This window comes from Hemicordylus capensis, chromosome 2 (assembly GCF_027244095.1).
Source record: "Hemicordylus capensis ecotype Gifberg chromosome 2, rHemCap1.1.pri, whole genome shotgun sequence".
In the NCBI taxonomy this organism is placed as follows: domain Eukaryota; kingdom Metazoa; phylum Chordata; class Lepidosauria; order Squamata; family Cordylidae; genus Hemicordylus; species Hemicordylus capensis.
This window is the reverse complement of record NC_069658.1, coordinates 3,463,759-3,488,425: the sequence shown is the minus strand read 5'-3', so window position 1 is coordinate 3,488,425 and position 24,667 is coordinate 3,463,759. Positions and strand designations below refer to the sequence as shown.

Genomic DNA, 24,667 nt, shown 5'->3' with positions numbered 1-24,667 from the left:
TTTTGGTAGAATTGGTATCGGATTTTGAGTGATGTTCGCAAATTTGGAAGCCAATTTTTGAACAGAAAGTGAAACAGAAGTATCACACATAGTCATGCAAGTCCTGAAGACCCTCTCCAGTCTGTCACGGAAGAGTGTAGCCCTTAAAAAAGGCTATTCCCTGGCTTGGGACTGGACATGCCTTTGGTGCTGCTCTGTATTTTCCAAGGGGATTTGCTGGAGTCTCAGTAAAGGGAAAGGTGAGATCCTGGGCAGTTGGCAAGGTGGCTTTTTGGAGGGCTCAGGCTGCCATTCGAAAGGTCCAAGTTGCAGATTCTGGATTCTCCAACAGTGGGGCTCCTTTAGTACTGGAGTTCCACATCTACTCATCCCCAGATGGCTTTTCAGATTCTTTGGAGTCCTGTGAGCTATTTGACTCTCCGTCCTTCAGGTCTGTGTCACTATTCAGAGTTAGGGAGGTGATGGCAGCATCTGCGTTGCTAGTTGAGGTTCTAACAAGAGTCAGAGGCCCTGATTCTCCACAGTTCTTCCAGACAAATTACATAGCTCATGTCTGTTGATTCTTTATCTGGTGACCCTGCTGAGTACACTTTACTGTCTGTCTGAATATGGGCTTTATAAAAATCTCCCACACTTTTTCAAGATGTACTTGTTGTTGTGTTGACATATAGGACAACAGTCTCCATACCTCCCTGGAGTGTTTTGCCTTTTTCTATCCTCCTCCTCCTCCTCCTCCTCCTTCTTCTCCACAGCATCATAAAACAAAACAAACTAGCTAAAGCACTGCCCTGTTCTAATAGGAGGGAGTTTTTATAGTTTGTTAAAGGGAAGAGGGAACATCTTTGGCAGGGCATTGATTGTGCTTTTTGCCTCTACCCCACCTTCTCCAGTTGTGTATCAACTATGGGGCTGCTTTAAAGCTCAGGCTGAGCCACAGGCACAAGCCTCTTGGCGCTCTCTCCTTGTGGCTCTCAGCCTTGGGGCGAGCTTCCTGGGGTCAGCTAGTGCAAAATGCAGCAGCTAGGGTTTTATCTGGAGCTGCCTGGTGGGAGCACATCACAACCATTTTGAAAGAGCTGCACTAGCTACCAGTTTGTTTCCGGGTCCAATTCAAGGTGCTGGTTTTGACCTTTAAAGCCCTTAACGGTTTGGGCCTGGGATACCTGAGAGACTGCCTGCTCCCAAGGGTTTCTGCCCGCTTGAAGAGGTCATCTGAGGGGGTTCTGTTCCGGGTGCCGACAATGAGGGAAGCTCGGTTGCCGTGCACGCGGGACAGGGCCTTCTCTGTTGCTGCCCCCAGACTCTGGAATGCTCTCCCGGTGGCCATTCGCTCCTCAGTATCTATCACAGCTTTTAGAAAGAGTGTAAAATCTTGGCTTTTTGCCCAGGCATTTATTTGATTCTCTGCTGCTGCTCTTTATAGTCTGTATTGCTTTTATGCTTTTGTTTTAAATTTTTAATCAGATTTGTTTAATATTTTTCACTTAATATTTTAATTGTGTCTTTTTTACCATCTTGTGTTTAAGTTTTTGCTGTAAGGCGGTATATAAATTTAACAATCAATCAATCAGTCAATCCCACCCAACACACTTTTTGGACATCTGCACATTAGAATGATCAGTGTTACCAGGCATCTTGGTGTGCAGCTTTGCATAAGTAAAAAGGACACATGGACACAGTGGAAAGTGTAATTGTGCAACATCTGGGGCTCACCCTGCCAAGTGGAGTGGCAGCTTTCTTCCCTGGAGTCCTTGTCTTGGTGTTTGAGCCCCCCAGAAACTCCCCTACTCCTTTGTGTGTAGGCTGGACAGTGAATGGAATGCTTCTTTGATCAATATTCCATTCAGCGTTGCAGAGAGCAGTCATGCACAGGAAGATCCCATTAGACCCTGGATTCTACACCAGCTGCATCCATACGGGGGCACAGGTCTAAGCGAGGCTGCTAGGAAAACTAGATTGAAAAGAAAGATTTGACTTGAAATTCAGCTCATGACAGCCTTTCAGAATAAAGGGGCAAAATTGCCCCAAGCCCCCAAACTCATTTTCATCAGCAACTTTGTGCCGCATATAAGTAATGAATTGAAATTTAAATTCATGTCCATTGCAGTTGGCTTCTTGCTACCAATGGAATGCAAAGCTGTCAGAAAAGGTCCCCGGGTGTGTTTGTGTGTCAGGTGCCTAGGTCCTAGTGCTGGTGAAGTTTGGCCCTTGACAGCTGGAGAGGGAGCAAGTACCTGGAGCAGGGAGTGCATTTGACAGATGCAGGAGATAGCCTAGTGATTGCCCTCAGCAGTGAGCTGCCTGGACTGCAAGAGTGAAGCAGACACTGGAAATATATCTTGGGCAATGGCATGGGATTGGCAGTCTGGGAATCACCTGATTCACAGGACTGGGAGGGTCCTGGCCTGTGGCATAAGCATCCCAGTTTGAGCTTCCTGCAGTTCTCACACCAGCAGCCTCAGTGGCATAGGGGAAAGGCCTGGCTGCCGGTCTCCTCACTTGGGTCTGTGATAACTTGCAGGTGAGTTGCACATAAGTTCTGTAATGCAGCGCAAAATGCACTGCTTGGTGGCATGTTGGTATGCATCTAGAGTGCAGTGTTGCAAACAGTGTTGCATAGACACAGCATCAGACAGGTAAAGGGTCGTCTTTCCAGTAGGAAAGCTTTCCAGTAGGATAATTTCGTAGCATCACAGAGGTGTTTCCCATTGCAGAGCTCACTTATCTGGGAAACCACTGTGTTATGAGTGCATCACAGGCAGTATGCCAGCCCATCAAGGGGCAATTAAATTTAATGAAGCTGTATCTGAAATGGCAGTGAGGATTGGGAAACTGGTTGCCTTTCGGCACATGGCCACACTCCTCTTGCAACATGCCTGCAAAGGAAACATGGCATGGAGGAGCTTTGATACTGGCTACCTTTGCTCCCAGTTGTCCACCACTGCTCAACCCTTATTTATTTATAATAATTATTTCCCGTGCTTTAAAAATAAAATACTCCTAGGGCAGCATTAGAATCACAAAAAAATTAAATAATACTTTCAACAATCGTAGGATAAATAAAACAAGAATAACACAGAAGCCGAATAAAGCACATCTGTATCAACATCAACAGGTTAAAATAATTAAACTAGTATTTTAAATGACTGGGAAAAGGAAATGATCTTTGCCTGGCACCAAAAAAGACATAAGGGTTGATGCCAGAGAGAGCATTCCAGAAACGGAAAAGGCCCCTTCTCTAGATGCCACCCACCTAACTTCAGAGAGCAGGACACCTGGTCCTCTGATGCAGAGGGCAGGTCATGTGGAAAAGCTGTGTGATGCTAGTCAAGCTCTTTGGCTTCCAAGCTCTAACATGCCTCACATCATCTCCTGCCCCTGATTTCTTGGCCAGGGCCTGCCTGTCTCTCTCAGTCCTGGCTCCGAGCTCTGTGTCACACAAAGACTGTGGCCCACAGCTCAGCCTGGCACCAAGGCACTTTCTGTGCCACAACCAGATCTGAAACTAGGGCTGAGGTGAAATGCCGAAGTCAAAAGTGCAAAAGAAAGAGCGTTTGGCTCAGGGATAACTGAAACCAGAGTGAATGGAGAGAGAGAAAGTCAGTTTCATTCAAGAGTGCTGCAACCATCCATCAAACATCTTGCCCTGAGCAACTAATCATTCACTCCACCTCTTCAGCTGGAACTCCATATAGGCCCAGTGCTACCTCCTCTCCTGGGGACTTGGAGGAGAGGAGGGAGGTTCTGGAACAGGGCCCGACTGCTTACTGAGGGTGCTGGATCTTTTGGGCCTTCTGAAGCCTCTGGGGAAGTGGCAGACTCTGGTGACTCTAGTATTGGTGGCTGGGGGTTGCTTGTTGGGGATGGGCCCATCTGCCAAGCTTGACTCCTCCAGGTTGGTGTCAAGGCCAATCCTGATATAGAGGTGGACAATGGCAGATAACTATGTTAGCCCCCAGCCCCTGTGAGTCTGCTGCCTGAAGCAACTGACTCATGGATGGAATGTCCTTCTGGCCACACTCCTCTTGCTAGATGCTACACATCAAGAGGGGCACTCAGATGGTAGGCACCCCACCAAGCATGAGCCTCTATCTTGTCTGTTGTGAGCCTAGAGAAGGAGTGCTTCCTTTACTGTATTGCAAATCTATCTAGCATGGCAAAAACATTCTTAACATTTCTTTGTCAAGTGTGTCACATCCTAAGGTTTCATATCTGAAATGTCTCACACAAATGACACTTTCAAATTGTTTTGAAATTACTTTATTTCATGGAGCCTTTGAGTAGTTGCAGCCTAGCTCATCAGTGGACTAGGCACTGAATTATTACTTGTTTAGGAACTTAGAATATGATCAGAGGAGCTCAAAGTGTCATTCTTCACATCAAGATGATTAAGTAGTAGTAGTAGAAGAAGATGGCTAAGAAATTATCCATAGGCGTACTGGTGACTTTGGCAGTCTACCTGGTTGAGTTCCGTCAGTAGTAGTTTCCTACTCAAAAGTAGTTGTCCAAGTCGCAAAATCATCTGGGAGTGGAATTTTTCTCTTGAGTCCTTTTCCCACATGATTCTCCACACCTCTTGCTGTCGCCTGGAAAGGCCACGATTTGTGGCTAACAAACTGCCTGTTTAGAAAGGCTGATTTCAAATGCCAAATGACAAGTGTCATGGGATGGCTGGAAGGAGTTTGGTCTAATTTAAATCATTCAATGCTTTATATGTCACACTTGTTAAAAAAACAACAAAAAAACTTGCCTGCAAACCAATACACAAAATCCCAACAGATCACAGATCCACAAGGTGGTAGACAAAAATACCAGTTGAGAACAAAAGATCTTCCCTCCTGCCCTCCTTGAAGGACAGACCAGATTCTTTTATAAGCATCTTCCAACTCAACTTCAGGTAGGGTAGCGACAGGGGACTGAGTGTATGTTTGATTTCGCTTTCTATGTAAATTGTTTTGAGAACATTTGTCAAAAAGCAGTATAAATATCCATTGTCATTGTAGTAGTAGTAGTAATAGTAAGAATAAGAGGAGGAGGAGGTGGTGGTAGTTCCATACCTTCCATACATTTCATACAAAAACATACCTTGAACAAAGGACATGAAGCACTACAACACAAAGACATTGAGAATGGGCACAGTCCCTGCAAACCTGGCTTTCTTTTAATGTGGTCACAATGAGGAATCCAGAAGTTCCTGCAGCAGTTGGTTTCCTTAATTGTTGAGAGATGCTCAACTTTCAGTGGAGATCTATCTACATCAGCGCCTTGTTGGATTGGGCCAATAGTTCAGCATCCTCTTCCCAACAGTGGCCATTGGCCTGATTCCTCCAGGAAGCCCAGAAGCAGGGCATGAAGGCAGCACCCCTCCCCTTGGTCAGCTTGGTTGTGTTTCCTGTGCCTCTTCCAGTTCTGCAATGCCCTTTAGGAGACGGGGTGATCAGGACTGCAAACACTCCATGTTTCCTGAACCATTACCCCTTTGCAGACTTGTTGCAAGGCAAGTGTGGACATGTGCCACAAGGCAACCAGTTTTCCAATCCCCACTGCCACTTCAGGTTCAATTTTTTGGAGCTTTGTTAAATATAACTGCTTGTTGATATTGTGGCATGCTGCCTGTGATGCACTCATAACGAAGTGGTTTCCCAGAACTGTACAATAGGGAATGTCTCTGCGAGGCTACAGAATTCTCCTCCTGGGAAAACTTTTGCTTTAAAGAAAGACTCTTTGTCTGATGTGCCTATACAGGTTTGCAGCTTGTTAGATCTGGGACTTATGTTGGATGCTCAAGCAGATTTAACAAGCTGCAAACTGACTCCTCAAGAGGAATTGTGACTGCATTAAGAACAACATAAGAACAGCCCTGCTGGATCAGGCCTACGGCCCATCTAGTCTAGCATCCTGTTTCACACAGTGGCCCACCAGATGCTGCTGGAAGCCACAGGCAGCAGTTGAGGGCATGCCCTCTCTCCTGCTGTTACTCCCCTGCAACTTGTACTCAGAGGCATCCTGCCTTTGAGGATGGAGGTGTCCTTTAGCCCTCCAACTAGTAGCCAATGATAGACCTCTCATCCATGAAGTTATCCAAACCCCTCTTAAAGCCATCCAGGTTGTTGGCTGTCACCACATCTTGTGGCAGAGAATTCCACAAGTTATGCGTTGTGTGAAAAAGTACTTCTGTTTGTTGGTCCTCGATTTCCTGGCAATCAATTTCATGGGATGACCCCTGGTTCTAGTGTTATGGGAGAGGGAGAAGAATTTATCTCTATCCACTTTCTCCACACCATGCATGATTTTATAAACCTCTATCATGTCTCCACACAGTCATCTTTTTTCTGAACTAAATAGCTCCAGGTGTTGTAGCCGTGCCTCATGAATGAATGAATGAATGAGAAGGCGAAGGTTACACTTATACAACGCCTTCATGACATTGAGCACCAGAATCTTGTTTCTAGGGGAAATAGGACCTGCTCTCCTCTATTTTTTGGTATCATGCCCCCTTCGGGGAATAGAGGTACTAAATATTTAGCTTCCCTACACTTTTTAAAGTTTAGGATAGCTTTCACTAGGGTCCGTATGAATGTGCTGCCTTCAGCCCTTTTGGAAAAAATATTTAATAAGGGATTGTCAGATTTTGGCCTATGCCCTTGCAGTGCAGGCCTCCCTGAAACAGTTTCTCATGTGCTGTTATATTGCTCCCTGTACTCTGATACTAGGAAAGAACTCATATTCCCTCTGTTAGAGCAATTCCCAGGAAGAGCTGACTTCTTTTATTTGAATTTTTGTCTTGAGGATCAAAATAATGAGGTTCCTAAGGTGGTGGCGAAATTCTTTTATGTTGCTTTTAGACTAAGATCCTGTTTAAGATCTAATTCTTAGGAGCTATTGTTTTGTCCTGATAATTATGTATTATATTACTGCTGGCATATTTTGCTTTTAATCTTGTTTTAATCTTTGTATGTTCTCTGTATGGCCTATGGCTGTAATAAATTGATTGATTGATTGATTCATTCATTCATTCATTGGTACAGAGCCCAATTTCAGGGATAAGTTATATATTTTAGCAAGGAGGTCAGCAATTTCACATTTGAGTTCTTTGAGGACTCTTGGATGGATGCCATCTGGCCCTGGAGATTTGTTAGTTTTTAGTTTTTCCAGACAGTTTAGAACAACATCTCTGGTCAGTTCTTTAGCCTCTTACCCTAAAAAGCCTGATTCAGGAACAGGTATATGCTCAGTATCCTCTGCCATGAAGATGGAGGCAAAGAACTCATTTAGCGTCTCTGCAACCTCCTTTTTAATAATCCCTTTCACTCCCTCATTGTCTAAAGGTCCAACCACCTTCCTAGCAGGTTTCCTGCTTCTGATGTATTTAAAGAAGTTTGTGTTATTTCCCTTGATGCTTTTAGGTAAATGTTCCTCAAACTCTCTTTTCACCTCCCTTATTGTCACCTTGCATTTCTTTTGCCAGCATTTGTGTTCCTTTCTGTTCTCTTCATTTGGACAGGCCTTCTGATTTCGGAAGGAAGTCTTCTTCCCTTTTATGGCTTCCTTGATTTTACCTGTTAGTCATGCTGGCATCCTCCTGGACTTAGTGGTACCTTTCCTCCTTTTGGGTATACAGTCTAACTGTGCTTCTAGTATTGTGGTTTTGAGTAAATTCCATGCATTCTGGAGCCAAGTGACTCTCCTGATTTTCCCTTTCAGTTTTCTTTTCACCATACTCCTCATTTTGGAGAAGTTTCCTCTTCCGAAATTCAAAATATCTGTGTTAGACTTCCTTGGTGATTCTCTCCCCACATGTATGCTGAATTTGATCGCACTATGGTCACTGTTCCTTAAAGGGTCAATGACATTGACAGCACACACCAGGTCCTGGGTTCCACTCAGAATTAAGTCCAAAGTAGCCTTCTGTCTGGTTGGTTCCAAGACCAACTGTTCTAGGGCACAGTCATTCAGCGTATCTAGAAACTGGACCTCTCTGTCATTACCTGACTGTGAATTTACCCAGTCTATGTATGGGTAATTGAAGTCACCCATTATTATAGCCCTGCCTCTCCGTGACAGCTCCCTGATTTCCTGCTGCAACTCCCAGTCACTGTCAGTGTTTTGATCCAGTGGGCGATAGTGGGCTGCACACCATCTTCCAGAGATAAACAGTCATGGACTCAAAGTTCCTCCATTTTGTCTGGATTAAGTTTTAGTTTATTAATAACTCACATCCTGATTTCAGGCACCTTTTTTTTTTTTTAAGCACGCCTCATCTAGTTCTGGTGATGAAAAGGAGATGTAGAGTTGCAAGTCAACAGCAAATTGATGCTTATTGTTTAGCTCTGTTCTTCTTGTTCTAGGATGAAGACGGTGGTGTTGAAGTGGGGGAGGGGGCAGATGAATGGATACAGGCCAAAACATTAATCAAGCCCCCGGACCAACTGGAGCTGACGGATGCTGTGAGTACATTTGTCCTGGAATCCTTTTAGGGCTGGTTCCAACAGTTCCAGGGCATCCCAGCAGGGGGAAATACAATGCACTGGATACAACCCTGTGTTTGGGCAAAGCAGCTTCAGATCCCTGCATGTTCCTAAAATTCACCAGGTGGCCTTAGGTAAGTCACAACTTCTGTCTAGTCCCAAACACCCGGGAGGAGGCAAGGAAGACGTTTCAAGACAATTAATAATCTACTTTCTAGGATGGTTGCAAGGATAAATGATATTAAAAACAGAAATAAGCTTAATACTGCTAGTGGTCTAATTCATCAGTGTTGTGAGCCCTGAGCAGGAAAGAGGGACAGAACTGAGTGCCTTCCCCCCATCTTCTCTGTCTTTGTTCCTTCCCTTGCTATAGTTACGAAGGTGCTGGGGGCTTATGGGGGGGGGGAGTGGGCAGCAGGCAGCCATCATGCCCAGCAGCAGCTCAGCTGTTGGAAACAGCAGAGGTGGAGCAGGTACACCCCCCACACCCCATGGGAACCCAGCTGCTGGGCTCAGTGGAGGGCCAATGGGTGGTCTTGCTTGCGGTGGCAACACAGTTGTTGAGCATTGTGGAGGGGCGGTAGGTGGCCCTTGTGCCCAGTGGCAACTTTGCTGCCAGGCTTGCTGGAAGGTGTCAGGTTCCTCTTGTGCCCAGCAGCAGAGTGGAGGGGAGGCCTTGGCCTGGCGGCAATCCAGCTGCTGGGCATGGTGGAGGGGTTAGCAGGCAGCCCTCACACTCAGCAGTAACCCAGTTACGGAGTATGGTGGAGTTCGTGGGGGGTGACCCTTGCACCCAGTTCAGCTGCCAGGCTTGGGGGAGAGGGTGACAGACAGCTCCTCTGCCCAGTGGCGACTCAGTTGGTGGGCAGGGCAGAGGGAGTGACAACTGTTCCTCAGGCCCAGCAGCAACCTAGCTGCCCGGTGTTGTGAAGGGGCCGACGAAAGGCTGATGTGCAGGGCTTGTTCCCACTTGGCAACCCAGCTGTTGAGCCTGTTGAGGTGGGGCATCCATTGTGGGTTGCTGCCTGTGCTCAGTGGACGAGGTGATGGTTGCAACCCAGGAGTAGGAGGTGGGTAGCTTGCCCCCAAATCACAGTTTACCCACCAAATAAACCTCTGGTGTTGTTTTTTTAAGCGCACAGAGCTGCAAAGAAGCCAGAAGTAAAGTTGAGGTGGAATACTAATGGACAGTAAAAACCCCACTCCCAAATTTCATGCAGTGAAATTGCCAATTGGGAACAAGCACTGTGAGAAGTGATTGCAAAAGGGAAGGAAATCTGAAAATAAAGCTGGTATGTGGGCCAAACACACCAGCTATAACAAGGATTTTTTGGTGATTTAATGGCTTCAAAAATGGAAGAGAGTTTTAGTTTGTTTTATCAAAATGGGTGGTGGGGTAGAGGCTGTGGGTCTGAGCTATGCCATGTGGGCCCAGGCCCTGGATCTTTTAAGTACCCAGAGATGCCTCTGATTAATGGGAGAATCCTTGTACCCTTGTCGTGATCCTTTGAATATTCACATTAGAATGTGCCTGCTATGCCCAGTCGATGGATCAGGAAACTTCGAGAGCTCTTCATGACACTCCAACATCACTCGCACGTGGACAACACAACCATTAATAGCAATGGTTGGAGCGTTCCTTCTTCAGTTCCTTTTAACTGCCGTGCAAGCAGGTGGCAAGTGTGGAAATCTCTGCAGAACTGAGAGAGCACTTCTAGTGGGATTGTATGTTCATGCCGACAAAAGCAGAAAAGCAGCAGAGAGTCTTGTGGCATCTTACAGACCAACCAATTTATTGTAGCACAAGTGGCCATGAACTACAGTCTGCCTCCTCAGATTCATGAAGTGTTGTCCTCGGTTGGGGGGTCTGTGTGTGTACACACACGGTTGCAGGCACAAATAAACACACATTATAGAGGGGGTTGCATTTATGAGCCAGGCTTTCCCTTCCACAGGAGCTGAAGGAGGAGATAACGCGCATCCTGACAGCCAATAACCCGCATGCTCCACAGAACATTGTCAGATACAGTTTTAAAGTAAGTCTTTTTCTCTGTTCCTGGAAATCCATGTAGGATATGGACCCTGTCTTCACTAATGTATCCCTGTCAAGCTTGAATTTGCGTGGAGAATGTGAAATATGAAAGACTTGAGGCTTATTGATTTACTGACGATCTTTCTATCGCATCGCTCCATTGCAGTATTGCTCAGGGTGGCTCACAACAACCAAACAATAAAACAGTGTAACATTTAAAAGGACACACTAAAACAGATAAAACACTAGGCAGTATAAAATAAATCAGTTGAAACAAACCCAAGTACAAATTGTAAAAACCCAGACTGTATTAAAAAGCCCATTAAAAGCCCCCTCTAAAACAGATCCAACTAAATGTTTAAAAACTCATCAGTATGTACTAAAAACATGAAAAGGCTTCTCCAAACAAATGAGTTTTAAATTCTTTTTTAAATCCTAAGGGAGGGGGAGCATGCTGAAGCTCTTTGGGGAGGGCATTCCAGAGCCAAGGAGCCACAACTGAGAAGGCTCTGTCTCTTGCCTCAGTCAATGGTGGGACTGCAAGCAGGGCCCGAGATGAGGAGCAGTGGGCCTTGACAGATTTGTAGGGGCGGCTGCAGTCAGACAGTTCCCCGGCCCCAGGGATGGCTGTAATACTCGAGAAGCGACTAGCACCCACTAGCATCCTTTCAGGTTACATCTCCGGATGGTTTTGGTTTTGATAAGCATCCAGTATGTAGTCTTATAAGCTCAGCAGTCAAAATTTTGAAAACAGTTGCATGTTACCTATCAGAAACCGTCAACTAGTAAATATTATTGCATGTAATCTGTCAGTTAGTAAAAACCAATGCATATCACTTATCAAATGCTGTCAGATATTGAAATCAAACTCCCATCAAACTCTAACCCTAACCCTTTCCACCCACCAGCCTGCAGTGGATCAGTATATGCTGTCCAGGTGGCAGCAGGGCCACAGACAGAGAGGCAGGTACACCACAGTAAGGTGCCTGCCGAGCAATCGTTTTGGAGGACCTAGTGAAGCAAATATAGGGTTATTTAAATACAGGGTTTGTTGATTATATGACAAATACTAATACAACAAATATTTATATACTGCTTTTTCACAGAAGTTCCCAAAGCGGTTTACATAACCAACAAATAAATAAAATGGCTCCCTGTCACCAGAGGGCTCACAATCTAAAAAGAAACATAAAGTAGACACCAACGACAGCCACTTGAGGGATGCTGGGCTGGGCTTGGATTGGATAGGGCCAGTGGCTCTCCCCCTGCTCAATAAAGAGAATCACCACTTTAAAAAGGTGCCTCTTTGCTCAGTTAGCAGGGGGAAATGATTGACTGATTCAACCATACTAAGGTTGAAAAACTGAGAGCTGGTTTTGTCACCTGCTCCTGGTGGTTCCAACTAATGGCCTTTAAGGTAGCAGTGATGGCCACTGGAGGGCTCATTTAGGGGATGCTGTACTTGGAATCACAGGGACTCTTCTGTTCATGTGGGGAATTTTCTGGCTTAGTACTAACTAGTTTTGTAAGAGTTTGATCCATAATTTAGGAAGTCCTTCCATGTGTATTATATTGCTTGCTCTCTGGTTCTTAAGACATGGTATATCAATGGCAGGCAACAAAGACAAAAGTCACATGATTTATCATTGAATATGAATAAGCAACAGTCTATGCAGAAGTTACCCCTTTCTCTGCTGCTGGACATGATGACATCTCACATGGGTTATCCTTCCCACATGCCCCAGAAGGCAGGATAAAATCAATTAGACAAAGCCTTTAAGAGACAGGATAGCCCCTCCCAGTTTGGATTAGTCAAGCCAAGCTTCTAGATGGTAAGGAGAAAAAAGTACAGAATAGAATACAGACAAGAGCGCTTAGCAGTAGCTGTGGACACCCAGCAGGTGGGTCGAGATGTCCTCTGGTCCAGCAGCAAGAAGAAGCCTTCATAGTGAATGACCAGTGCTCCTTTCTCTGCTGCTGGGCACAAGGACATCTCACTGTGGGACATGCCACAGCTGATTGACCCTGGGTGGGGGTGTCAGAACATGCTGTAAGATGCGTCTGCCGAAGGGGGCCTGACGTGACTTATGAATGCTCAACTTGTAGTGTCAGGTACCACGTAGCTGTTCTCCATATTTTAGCTAATGGGGGACGTTTGTCAAGAATTCGGCTGAGATAGGGGCTGATCTAGTGGAGCAAGCCATTAGTTTGAGAGGAGTTGGTAGGTATTTATTTTTTAAGAGATGTGGGAAGGATAAGCTACGTGAGATGTCCTCTGGTCCAGCAGCAAAAAGAAGCCCTCATAGTGAGTGACTAATGCTTCTTTCTTCTGAAGCAAAGCATGGGTGGATGTGGTCTGATCAGTGTTTATCTTCTCTGTCCCTAGGAGAGAGCTTATAAGCAAACCACTGTCGTGGAGCAGCTGGCCCTCCATTTCACACTTAGCGGGAACCTGATAGTCAAAGATTCAGACGAAGGTCGGAGACAGAGTATGAAGCGGAGCTCATCTGATGGTAGGTTCTGAGTCAACAGACAGCAAGATATTAAGTCATGCTCTTCTTGGTGTTGGAAAAATGCACCCTTGTATCCTAAGCCTGGGGAATGCTGTGGCCATGAAAAGGATGCTCGTTAGGATGAATGAGCAGGCAAATGGTAGATTTGTCAGAAGCCTCTTCCAGACAGCCTCAGACAAAGTAGATAGATGGGCTGGAATAAATTTGGATTGATTGATAGAGGTATGGGCAGGCAGACATTCAAAGTAGTCTGAGAAACAGTGGTGGGGGGTGGTGTTATATTTGTTTGCCTAAAAGTTTCTGTTTCTAAAAGTATCAGCTGACATGAGGATAATTATTCCTGGTAGGCCTGATGAAATTAAAAGGACCAGTTAGGCACTAACTTGTTCTTTTAATGTCAGTGGGACTTGAAATTAATTTTCCTCATCATGTCAACCATGAAGTAGTTTTATGGAACAGCGCAACATGATGAATAGATACCAATTCAATATCAGCAAATTAGAAAGTTTGAAAATTGTAATTGACTTTTTTCAGATGATTATCCCATTATTATTATCATGCTATTTACACACAGTCTGCCAGATGTTATTGACTGGATTTGGTACTTTACTTATTGGGCCCTTTCCAAGGGTCTAAGATAACTAAAGAAAAATTAAAGATATTGTCATAGTATTTGTGCTGTCCCGAGTAGTGTGGCCTTCTGTAGTTGATGTGTTGTAATTTTATCAATGCCCAAGGTGACGAGATGGCATTCACGTTCTTTTGGTCCTGCAGCAAGGGCACCCACAACTATTGGCACCACTCTTGTTTTCTTTTTCCACAGACGCTCAATTTCAATCTGAAGGTCCTTGTATTTAGTTATTTTCTCCAATTGTTTTTTGTCGACTCGTCTATCCCCAGGGACTGCAATATCAATGATCAGAACCCGATTCTTCTCAGTGACTGTCAGATCAGGCATATTGTGCACTAAATGCCTATCAGTTTGTATTTGAAAATCCCAAAGGATTTTTGCCTCTTCATTTTCTGTGACCTTCTCAATCGGATGATTCCACCAATTCTTGCTTACTGGCAATTTGTAATTCTTGCAAAAGTTCCAGTGGATCATCACAGCAACATTGTTGTGTCTGTCCGTATAATCAGTCTGCATGATTTTCTTACAACAACATACAAGGTGCTCAACCGTCTCATCCGCTTCCTTGCATAACCGACACTTACTGTCTTTCTAGGTCTTATCAGTTTTTGCTTTTATAACATTTGTTCGTCGTCGTCGTAGTAGTATTTATTTCTTGTTTACACAGTCAGACAGGTGTTATTGACTGGTTTGTTTTATCCAGACATTGAGTCCTTCCCAAGGACCTGGGATGCCAGAATTTTATTGTCATAGATATTATTATTATTATTATTATTATTATTATTATTATTATTATTATTATTAATTTACACAGTCAGACAGGTGTTATTGACTGGTTTGTTTTATCCAGACATCGAGTCCTTCCCAAGGACCTGGGATGGCTGAATTTTATTGTCAATGTTGTTGCTGTTGTTATAGATATCGTCGCAGAATATAGGCTGTTCCCAGTAAAGCTGCTTTTTGTAATTGGCTGATGGTGATTTCTGTGGCCCCGATGGTGTTGAGGTGCTCTTCAAGGTCTTTTGGAACGGCACCCAGGGCGCCAATGACCACTGGGATTATTTGGGTCTTTTTCTGCCACAGCCTTTCCATTTCAATTTGTAGATCTTTGTATTTGGTGATTTTTTCTATTTCTTTTTCTTCTTTTCTGCTATCCCCTGGTATTGCTATGTCGATTATTTTGACTTGTTTTTCTTTCTTCTTGACTACAGTTATATCTGGTTTCTTGTGTGGCAGATGTTTGTCTGTTTGTAGTCAGAAGTCCCATAATATTTTTACATCTTCATTTTCTACCACTTTTTCCATTTGATTGTCCCACCAATTTTTGGCTACAGGTAGCTTGTGTTTTTTGCAGATGTTCCAGTGTATCATCCCTGCTACCTTGTCATGCCTTTGTTTGTAGTCAGTCTGTGCGATCTTTTTACAACAGCTGATTAGGTGGTCCACGGTTTCATCTGCTTCTTTACAAAGGCGGCACTTGCTGATTGTTGTTGACTTTTCTACTTTTGCTCTTCTTGCATTTGTTCTTAGTGCCTGTTCTTGTGCAGCCAGTATTAAACCCTCTGTTTCTTTCTTCAAGTTGCCATTCTTAAGCCATTGCCAGGTCTTGGTGATGTCTGATTTCCACTTATATTGTGCAAATATTGACCATGGAGGGGCTTATTTTTCCATTTTTCTGCTCAGTTCTTGACTTGTTCTTTCTTGTAGGCCTGCTTTGTCTCATTGGTGTTGAATAGTTTCGTGTTATTGACCATTTGAAGTGCATCTTCTTCACTGTCCTTGATATATTCTTCAAGGACTCTTTTCTCCTCCTCTGCTGTTTGATGGACTTGCAGCATTCCTCTTCCACCTGAGCTGTGAGGGAGGTAGAGCCTATCTACATCACTGCGGGGGTGCAGAGCATGATTGATGGTCATGATTTTCCTGGTCTTACGATCCAGCATCTCTAGCTCTGCCTGGGTCCAGTCTATTATCCCTGCAGTGTATCTGATAACAGGTATAGCCCAGGTGTTTATGGCTTGTATGTTGTTCCCGCCTTTGAGTTTGGACTTGAGGATTTTTCTAACTCTCCTGATGTATTCACTTCCAATTTTTCTTTTAACTTCAGTGTGTGTGATGTTATCAGCCTGGAGAATGCCCAAGTATTTGTAATGTTCTTTTTCTTCCAGGTTCTTGATGTTGCTTCCATTGGGCAGTTCTGTTCCTTCTGTTTTTCTTATTTTTCCTCTGTTCATTATTAATGCAACACACTTGTCTAGTCCAAACTCCATTGCTATATCGCTACTGAGTATACGGACAGTGCTTAGCAGTGATTCAATTTCTGACTGGGACTTTCCATACAACTTCAGATCGTCCATGTACAGCAGATGGTTGATTTTACTTGATGTTTTACATGTTTGGTATCCGAGGCGTGTTTTGTATAGTATTTGTGAAAGTGGGGTCATGGCGATTACAAACAACAGAGGGGACAGTGAGTCCCCTTTGAAAATGCCTCTTCTAATGCTAACCTGTCCAAGTGTCTCGCCATTGATTGTTAGCTGTGTACTCCACCTGCTCATTGCTTTTTAAATAAATATCTGAATGTTTTTGCTGACACCAGTTGTTTCTAAACATTTTAGTATCCATGTGTGAGGCAATGAATCAAAGGCTTTCTTGTAGTCAATCCATGCAACACTTAGATTTGTTTTTCTTCTCTTGCAATTTTCTAAAATCATTTTGTCAATCAGCAGCTGGTCTTTTGTGCCTCTGGTGTTCGGGCAATTTCCTTTCTGTTCAACTGGAAGCTGTTTGTTAGTTAATAAGTGTTGCATCACTTCATCTGCTATTATTCCAGTTAATAATTTGAACATGGTTGGCAGGCAGATTATCGGTCTATAATTACTTGGAACTGCACCTTTTGCTGGGTCTTTCATGATGAGATGAGTTTTCCCAGTTGTTACCCGTTGTTCAGTATCACCTCCTTGCAAAATGTGATTGAACTGTTTTGATAGTTGTTTATGAAGGCTTGTTAGGTGTTTAAGCCAAAAGCCATGCAGTTCATCATCGCCTGGAGCAGTCCAATTTTTAATTTTCTTTGCTCTTTCACTTATTAATTCTGGTGTTATTATTAGATCTTGCATTTGTTGGTTACATTTTTGACCTCTTTCATCCAGCCTGCTTTTTTATTATAATCTATTGGATTGTCCCATAATTTCCCCCAGAATTGCACTGTTTCTTCTTTATTTGGTGTTTCTAGGTTTCTTGCAGTTATTTATATTTTATAAATAAATAAGTTATTTATAGTAAATTATTATTATTGTTTTATTCTACATTTTATATCCCGCTCTTCCTCCAAGGAGCCCAGAGCGGTGTACTACATACTTAGGTTTCTCCTCACAACAACCCTGTGAAGTAGATTAGGCTGAGAGAGAAGTGACTGGCCCAGAGTCACCCAGCTAGTTTCATGGCTGAATGGGGATTTGAACTCGGGTCTCCCTGGTCCTAGTCCAGCACTCTAGCCACTATACCACACTGGCTCAACTAGTAGTAGTAGTAGTCGTCGTTGTAGTTATTATTACATAATAATTCAAGCCAAAAATCAAGTTACAAATTTGCCCAAATGGTTTTGATTTGACTTGCACAGCCAAAGGTTTTTTGTCATTGTTGTTGTTTTTTAAATCCATATGGGACTGCAAGTGAAAGCAAAACTAAATCTGAGTTTTGGTTTCACTTCTACAAACTTCACACAACACTGTGTTGCATTATATTGCTGAACTGAAAAGGTTAGGTTGTATAAAACACTATTGAATATTCAGTAAAATGTAGTTGTATTGCCTCTTTATTTTATTTTATTTATAGACCATCCCATCCAAAGGCTCTGGATGATGCACAAGATAATATTAGAATATAATATTAGAATATAATATTTGAAACACATTATACATGCTTTATTGAGTTCTCTCTCTCTTATAAAATATCTCTTTTGGCTATTAGGAAATGTTCTGGGATATTTATACAGCACATAAAATTAATATACTTCTTCAGCTTTGTTTACTAAACAACTATACCACCCTACATATGCATCTCTGGGCAATTTACATATCAAAGAAATACACCACAGATCACAGCCTATTTAGGGCATTGGAACATTTTCCAGGTTTTTTATTTTAAAAAATAATAATTTTCTGGAAAACCCTCATCCATGAGTAAAAATCATGGATGCTTTATCTTGCTCAATCAGAATTGCTGGTCTGGAGGTGAGTAGAGATTGCTCACAAGAACATAAAAACAGACCAAAGGCCCATCTAGTCCAGCCTCCTGTTTCCCACCGTGGCCCACCAGATGCGTCTGCGAAGCCCACAAGCAAGCGGTGAGGGCAAGCCCTGTCTCCTGCGGTCGCTCCCCTGCCACTGGGATTGAGAGGCTGGAAGTGGCCTATAGCTGTCAGACTAGTAGCCTTTGATAGACTAGTCCCCCACGAATTCCACCACAAGTCCTCCACATGCTCAGATGGAGCATGTATGAAGTTGCCTTCTACCAAACCATGGGGTCCGTCTAGATTGGCAATGGCACTCAAGAGTTTCAGGCAATGGTTTTCCCCAGCCTTGCTATCTGAGATCTTTTAACTGGAGATGCTGGGAACTGGAGACTTTCTGCATTTGCAGAGCATATCACTGAGTGACCGCCCCTCTTCTTCCCATCCTGAGCTGCCTCATCAGAATCAGCAGTTTTATGGAACCAGATGGAACCATATTGCCAACTTGTGCCACTTGACCCCCACTAAGTTTGCAGCTGCACACTTCTGGGCAAGAAAGCAACTCCTTCATCTGGCAAGCTGTCATGGTAGTGCAGAAAGTAAATCCCCTGAATCCTGCTGCTAGAATCTCTGGTTTGAAACGCCTGGTGCCTTACAGCTAAGTCCATGGCATACAGATCACATGACTGGATGTGCAGACACACTGGGTCTACATACATAGGCCTCTATGCAGATGCATTGCTGTCCAGCATGTGAGCATTGGATACCTCAAGAGGGAGGGGCCAGCCTGTGATTGTGATAATACAGTACACAGCCACCAGACCATGCATGCAGTCAGAAGCTATAGGGCTCAAGAGGCAGGGCGCTTTCCTGTGTTCCTCCTAGTCAGGGAGTCAAACTAGAATTTTTGAATGGGCGTTATAAAAATTGAATGAATGAATGAATGAATGAATGAATACATAAATGAATAATAAACTTGAATGCCTTCCGTCCCATTGTCCCACCTTCCATCCCCCCACCTATTGCCCCAGTGTCTCACCTTCCATCCTCCTGCCTTCTGCCGCATTGTCTCGCTTTCCATCCCACCCCCCATTGAATGAATGAATAATAAACTTCCCAAAATATGGGCTCCATTCAGGTTCATTACTATTTTCTAACTCTTCAATTTCATCTGAAGAATAATAAATAAATAAATAAATTTATTTGTTAGCTGCTCCATAACAATTGATCTGGATCATGATCTGTTGCATTCATAAGGAATGGGGTTCTGCACCTGCACAGGGACTTTGCGGGAAGATTGACTAGCTACTCGTGATTCCCACTTGGCCGTGCAAGTGCTCTTTGCTTCCTTTGAAACTGGCAGTTGGAGGCACCATTTTCTCAGTTTCTATTTGACCGCCAAAGTGTCAACACCTCGTTGCTGGCTCCTCGGGTCAAGTTGTTACTATAGTGAGAGAAAGAAAGAAAGAAAGAAAGACAGACAGACAGACAGAGAGAAGAGCGATTTTTACTCCTTTTGACATCAGACTGTTTGACTATTCTTTTGTTGTGTGGACTAAATTTGGATACTTTGGACTTGAATCAAGACTCTGCATGCTGTGGGGCTTTGCCTCGGGCAGGCCTTTGGCAGGGATGCAGAAGTGGGCAACCAAGATGATCAGGGGCTTAGAGCACCTTCCTTATGAAGCAAGGCTACAACACCTGGGGCTATTTAGTTTAGAAAAAAGATGACTTCAGGGAGACATGATAGAGGTCTATAAAATCATGCCTGGTGTGGAGAAAGTGGATAGAATTAAATTCTTCTCCCTCTCACATAACACTAGAACCAGGGGTCATCCCATGAAATTGATTGCCAGGAAATCTAGAACCAGCAAACGGAAATACATAAGAACAGCCCTGCTGGATCAGGCCTACGGCCCATCTAGTCCAGCATCCTGTTTCGCACAGTGGCCCACCAGATGCCGCTGGAAGCCACAGACAGGAGTTGAGGGCGTGACCTCTCTCCTGCCATTACTCCCCTGCAACTGGTACTCAGAGGCACCCTGCCCTTGATGCTGGAGGTGGCCCACTGCCCTCCGACTAGTAGCCATTGATAGACCTCTGCTCCATGAAGTCATCCGAACCCCTCTTAAAGCCATCCAGGTTGTTGGCTGTCACCACATCCTGTGGCAGAGAGTTCCACAAGTGGATCACGCGTTGTGTGAAAAAGTACTTCTGTTTGTTGGTCCTAGACCTCCTGGCAATCAATTTCATGGAGTGACCCCTGGTTCTAGTGTTGTGTGAGAGGGAAAAGAATCTCTCTCTCTCCACTTTCTCCACGCCATGCATGATTTTATAGACCTCTATCATGTCTCCCCACAGTCGTCTTTTTTCTAAACTAAAAAGCCCCAGGTGTTGTAGTCTTGCCTCATAAGAAAGGTGCTCTAGGCCCCTGATCATCATGGTTGCCCTCTTCTGTACCTTCTCCAGTTCAACAATGTCCTTTTTAAGATGTGGTGACCAGAATTGTACGCAGTACTCCAAGTGTGGTCGCACCATAGTTTTGTATAAGGGCATTATAATGTTAGCTGTTTTATTTTCAATCCCCTTTCTAATGATCCCTAGCATGGAATTGGCCGTTTTCACAGCTGCCGCACATTGAGTCGACACTTTCAACGAGCTGTCCACCACAACCCCAAGATCCCTCTCCTGGTCCGTCATCGACAGCTCGGATACCATCAGCATATACTTGAAGTTGGGGTTTTTCGTTCCAATGTGCATCACTTTACACTTGCTAACTTTGAACCACATTTGCCATTTTGTCGCCCGCTCCTCCAGTTTGGAGAGATCCTTTTGGAGCTGCTCACAATCCGTTTGGGATTTCACTACCCGGAAGAGTTTGGTATCATCTGCAAATTTGGCCACATCGCTGCTTACCCCTGCTTCTAGATCATTGATGAATAAATTAAAAAGCACCGGTCCCAGTACAGATCCCTACCCTCTGTTTGCTGTCTTTCAACCAGTTAGCAATCCACACATGTACTTGTCCCTTTATCCCATGACAGCTAAGTTTCCTCAGGAGTCTTTGATGAGGAACTTTGTCAAAAGCTTTTTGGAAGTCCAGGTAGACTATGTCAACTGGATCACCTTGATCCACACACTCGTTGACACTCTCAAAGAAGTCCAAAAGATTGGTGAGGCAAGATTTACCTTTGCAGAAGCCGTGCTGGCTCACTCCCAGCAGGGCTTGTTCTTCTAGGTGCTTTACAATTTTATCCTTGAGGATGCTTTCCATCAATTTGCCTGGAACGGACGTTAGGCTAACTGGCCTGTAATTTCCCGGATCGCCCCTGGATCCCTTTTTGAAAATCGGTGTTACATTTACTACTCTCCAGTCCTCTGGTACAGAACCCGATTTCAGGGATAAGTTATATATTTTAGCAAGGAGGTCGGCAATTTCACATTTGAGTTCTTTGAGGACTCTTGGATGGATGCCATCCGGCCCTGGTGATTTGTTAGCTTTCAGTTTTTCCAGACAGTTTAGAACATCATCCCTTGTCACTTCTATCCAACTCAGCTCTCTAGCCTCCATCCTTAAAAATCCTGGTTCAGGAACAGGTCTATGCTCAGTATCCTCTGCCATGAAGACAGATGCAAAGAACTCATCCAGCTTCTCTGCAACCTCCATATCCTCCTTAATAATCCCTTTCACTCCCTCATTGTCTAATGATCCAACTGACTCCCTGGCAGGTTTCCTGATTCTGATGTACTTAAAGAAGTTTTTGTTATTCCCCTTGATACTTTTGGCTAAATGTTCCTCAAACTCTCTTTTCGCCTCCCTTATTGTCACCTTGCATTTCTTTTGCCAGAGTTTGTGTTCCTTTCTGTTCTCTTCGTTTGGACAGGCCTTCCAATTTCGGAAGGAAGTCTTCTTCGCTTTTATGGCTTCCTTGACGGTACCCGTTAGCCATGCTGGCATCGTCCTGGACTTAGTCGTACCTTTCCTCCTTTTGGGTATACAATCTAACTGGGCTTCTAGTATTGTGGTTTTGAGTAAACTCCATGCACTCCGGAGCGAAGTGACTCTCCTGATTTCCCCCCTCAGCTTTCTTTTCACCATACTCCTCATTTTGGAGAAGTTTCCTCTTCTGCAAGGTCGGCTTCTCTCTGTTCGGTTCCATGACCAACTGTTCTATGGCACAGAATGTGAATTTACCCAGTCTATGTGTGGGTAGTTGAAATCACCTATAATTACAGCCCTGCCTCTCCTTGACGCCTCCCTGATTTCCTGCTGCAACTCCCAGTCACTGTCAGCATTTTGATCCAGAGGGCGATAGCACGTCCCCAGTAGCACGTTTCCTTTCCGGCCTTGTATAGTCACCCACAGGGTTTCTGTGGAGGACTCCAGTCCACCTAGGTTTTCTAGCTTGTTAGATTCTATCCCTTCTTTAACATACAGTGCTACCCCTCCTCCAAGGCGCCCCTCCCTGCCCTTTCTATAGAGTTTATACCCAGGGATAACAGTGTCCCACTGGTTCTCACTGTTCCACCATGTTTCTGTTATGCCTACTATGTCTATTTATGCGTTAGCAACCAAGCACTCCAGCTCACCCATCTTGGCTTGGAGGCTTCTGGCATTGGCATACAAGCACCTATACACCGAATCTCTCCCCTGATGTATGCTATTCTTTTGACTCTTTGACCTTCTGTCACAGGCTCCCGTCTGCTCTTTATGTGGTTCTGCTCTGTCCCCTTCTGTTTTATCTGAATCTTTTACACCCTCACACCTTAAGGGATGGCATTTTCCAATCCGGATACTGCCCAGCTCCCATCGGCTGTTCCCCAGGTGTCATTTTAAAAGCTGTTCTGCAACCTTTTTGATTTTAAGCGCCAGCAGTCTGGTTCCATCTTGGTTCAAGTGCAGCCCGTCCCTTTTGTACAGGCCTTGCTTGCCCCTAAATGTGTCCCAGTGCCTAACAAATCTAAACCCCTCCTCCTGGCACCAACGCCTCATCCACACATTGAAGCCCTTCAGCTCTGCCTGTCTCACTGTACTTGCATGTGGAACAGGTAGCATTTCTGAGAATGCTACCTTGGGGGTCCTGGACTTCAAAATGCTACCTATCAGCCTAAATTTGGCTTGCAGGACCTCCCGACTGCATTTCCCCACATCATTGGTGCCGGTGTGCACCACGACAGCTGTCTCCTCCCCAGCACTGCCTAGGAGCCTGTCTAGACGCTGCGTAATGTCCGCAACCTTCGCACCAGGCAGGCAAGTCACCGTGCGGTCAACACGCGGGTCACGAACCCATCTCTCTATCCCTCTAATGATCGAATCACCCACTACAAGGAGGCCCCCACCCCCCAGAGGAGTATCCCCTCTGCGAGAGGATATGGGCTCATCATCCACAGAAGGGGTCCCTTCTAAAGGAGCATTTCCCTCTTCCTCAGACCGATATCCTCCTTGCCCAAGACCTTCATTCTCCCTGACAGCAGAGGAGCTACCAGCCCTGGAGTGGGATGCCTCTATCACATCCCTAAAGGTCTCGTCCACATGCCTCTCTGTCTCTCTGAGCTTCTCCAGATCCTCCACCTTGGTCTCGAGGGAACGGATTTGTTCCCTGAGAGCCAGGAGCTCCTTGCACCGAGCACACACCCATGACTTCTGCCCATGGGGCAAATAGTCGTTCATGTGGCACTCTGTGCAATACACTGGGAAGTGCCCCTTCCCCTGCTGACCTTCTATCTTCATACTGTTTTGGTTGGCTGTTTACAGTATTTAGGGAGCTTATTGTCCGTTTATTAGTTAGTTTATTAGGATAGGTCTCAGCTGTAATGGTCAACTATTTAACTGTCCAAACAGTCTTTCCCAAGAATATGAGGGATACGACGGAGGGATATATACTTATGTTCTCTTCTCCACCAGGCTCCTTGTGATCTTTGTGATCGCAGGGGCTTGTTCCAGGCTCCCTCGCACACATCCCACTAAACTCCTGCAAAACTCCTACGTCTTGTTTGCTATCCCTGTTCGCTATGCTCTCGGGCCTTCACCTCATATGTAGAGTAGCCTTCCAACTGTCACACAGGATGTGAGTCACAGGAAAGGAATGTGGGCCTCTCCCAGCCCTAGCTGACTCCACCCACACCACTGAGTAAACACTGCCTTTAGGTAACCCTAAGAACTCCTAGCCCTGTGATATCTTAACCCTAACAAGTAACCCTAACAAGTAACACACACAGAGATAGAGAGACTAAGACCTACCCCTTAAAGAGAAACAGCTCCTGCAAAACTCCCCTCTTCCTGTTAGTTTGTTTGAAGGGGGAAAGGCTAGATGTTTAGAGAGGCTTCCTCACCTTCTCAGCTGTGTCTGCTGAGTACTTTTTCACACAACGCATAATCCACTTGTGGAATTCTCTGCCACAAGATGTAGTGATAGCCAACAACCTGGATGGCTTTAAGAGGGGTTTGGATAACTTCATGGAGGAGAGGTCTCTCATTGGCTACTAGCTGGAGGGCTATAGGCCACCTCCAGCCTCAAAAGCAGGATGCCTCTGAGTACCAGTTGCAGGGGAGTAATGGCAGGAGAGAGGGCATGCTCTCAACTCCTTCCTGTGGCTTCCAGTGGCATTTGGTGGGCCACTGTGTAAAACAGGATGCTGGACTAGATGGGCTTTGGGCCTGATCCAGCAGGGCTGTTCTTATGATGGAAGCAAAAAAAAAACATTCAAGTGCTGTGTGGCTTGTTGGGCAAAATTGCCATGCACAGACTACCATGATTTGTGCTTGTTCTATCTAGGAGAGCAACACAA

At 44.7% G+C, this 24,667-nt stretch overlaps 1 protein-coding gene and 1 long non-coding RNA gene across 5 annotated transcripts in view; one reads left to right on the top strand and one right to left on the bottom strand.

The window, feature by feature from the left end:
• DNAI1 (dynein axonemal intermediate chain 1) overlaps positions 1 to 24,667 on the top strand; it is a 191,000-nt gene that overhangs the window by 10,108 nt on the left and 156,225 nt on the right. For all 4 annotated transcript variants that reach the window (XM_053296607.1, XM_053296608.1, XM_053296606.1 and 1 more), the window contains exons 3-5: positions 8,349 to 8,447; positions 10,424 to 10,504; positions 12,887 to 13,013. In XM_053296607.1, the coding sequence (XP_053152582.1) occupies positions 8,349 to 8,447; positions 10,424 to 10,504; positions 12,887 to 13,013 (307 nt within the window). The remainder of the gene's footprint in view (positions 1 to 8,348; positions 8,448 to 10,423; positions 10,505 to 12,886; positions 13,014 to 24,667) is intronic.
• On the bottom strand, positions 19,060 to 23,887 carry LOC128345138 (uncharacterized). The gene is made up of 2 exons (XR_008316278.1): positions 23,763 to 23,887; positions 19,060 to 19,322 (listed from the first exon to the last, which is right to left on the bottom strand). It is a non-coding gene; the product is annotated as an uncharacterized LOC128345138 (long non-coding RNA).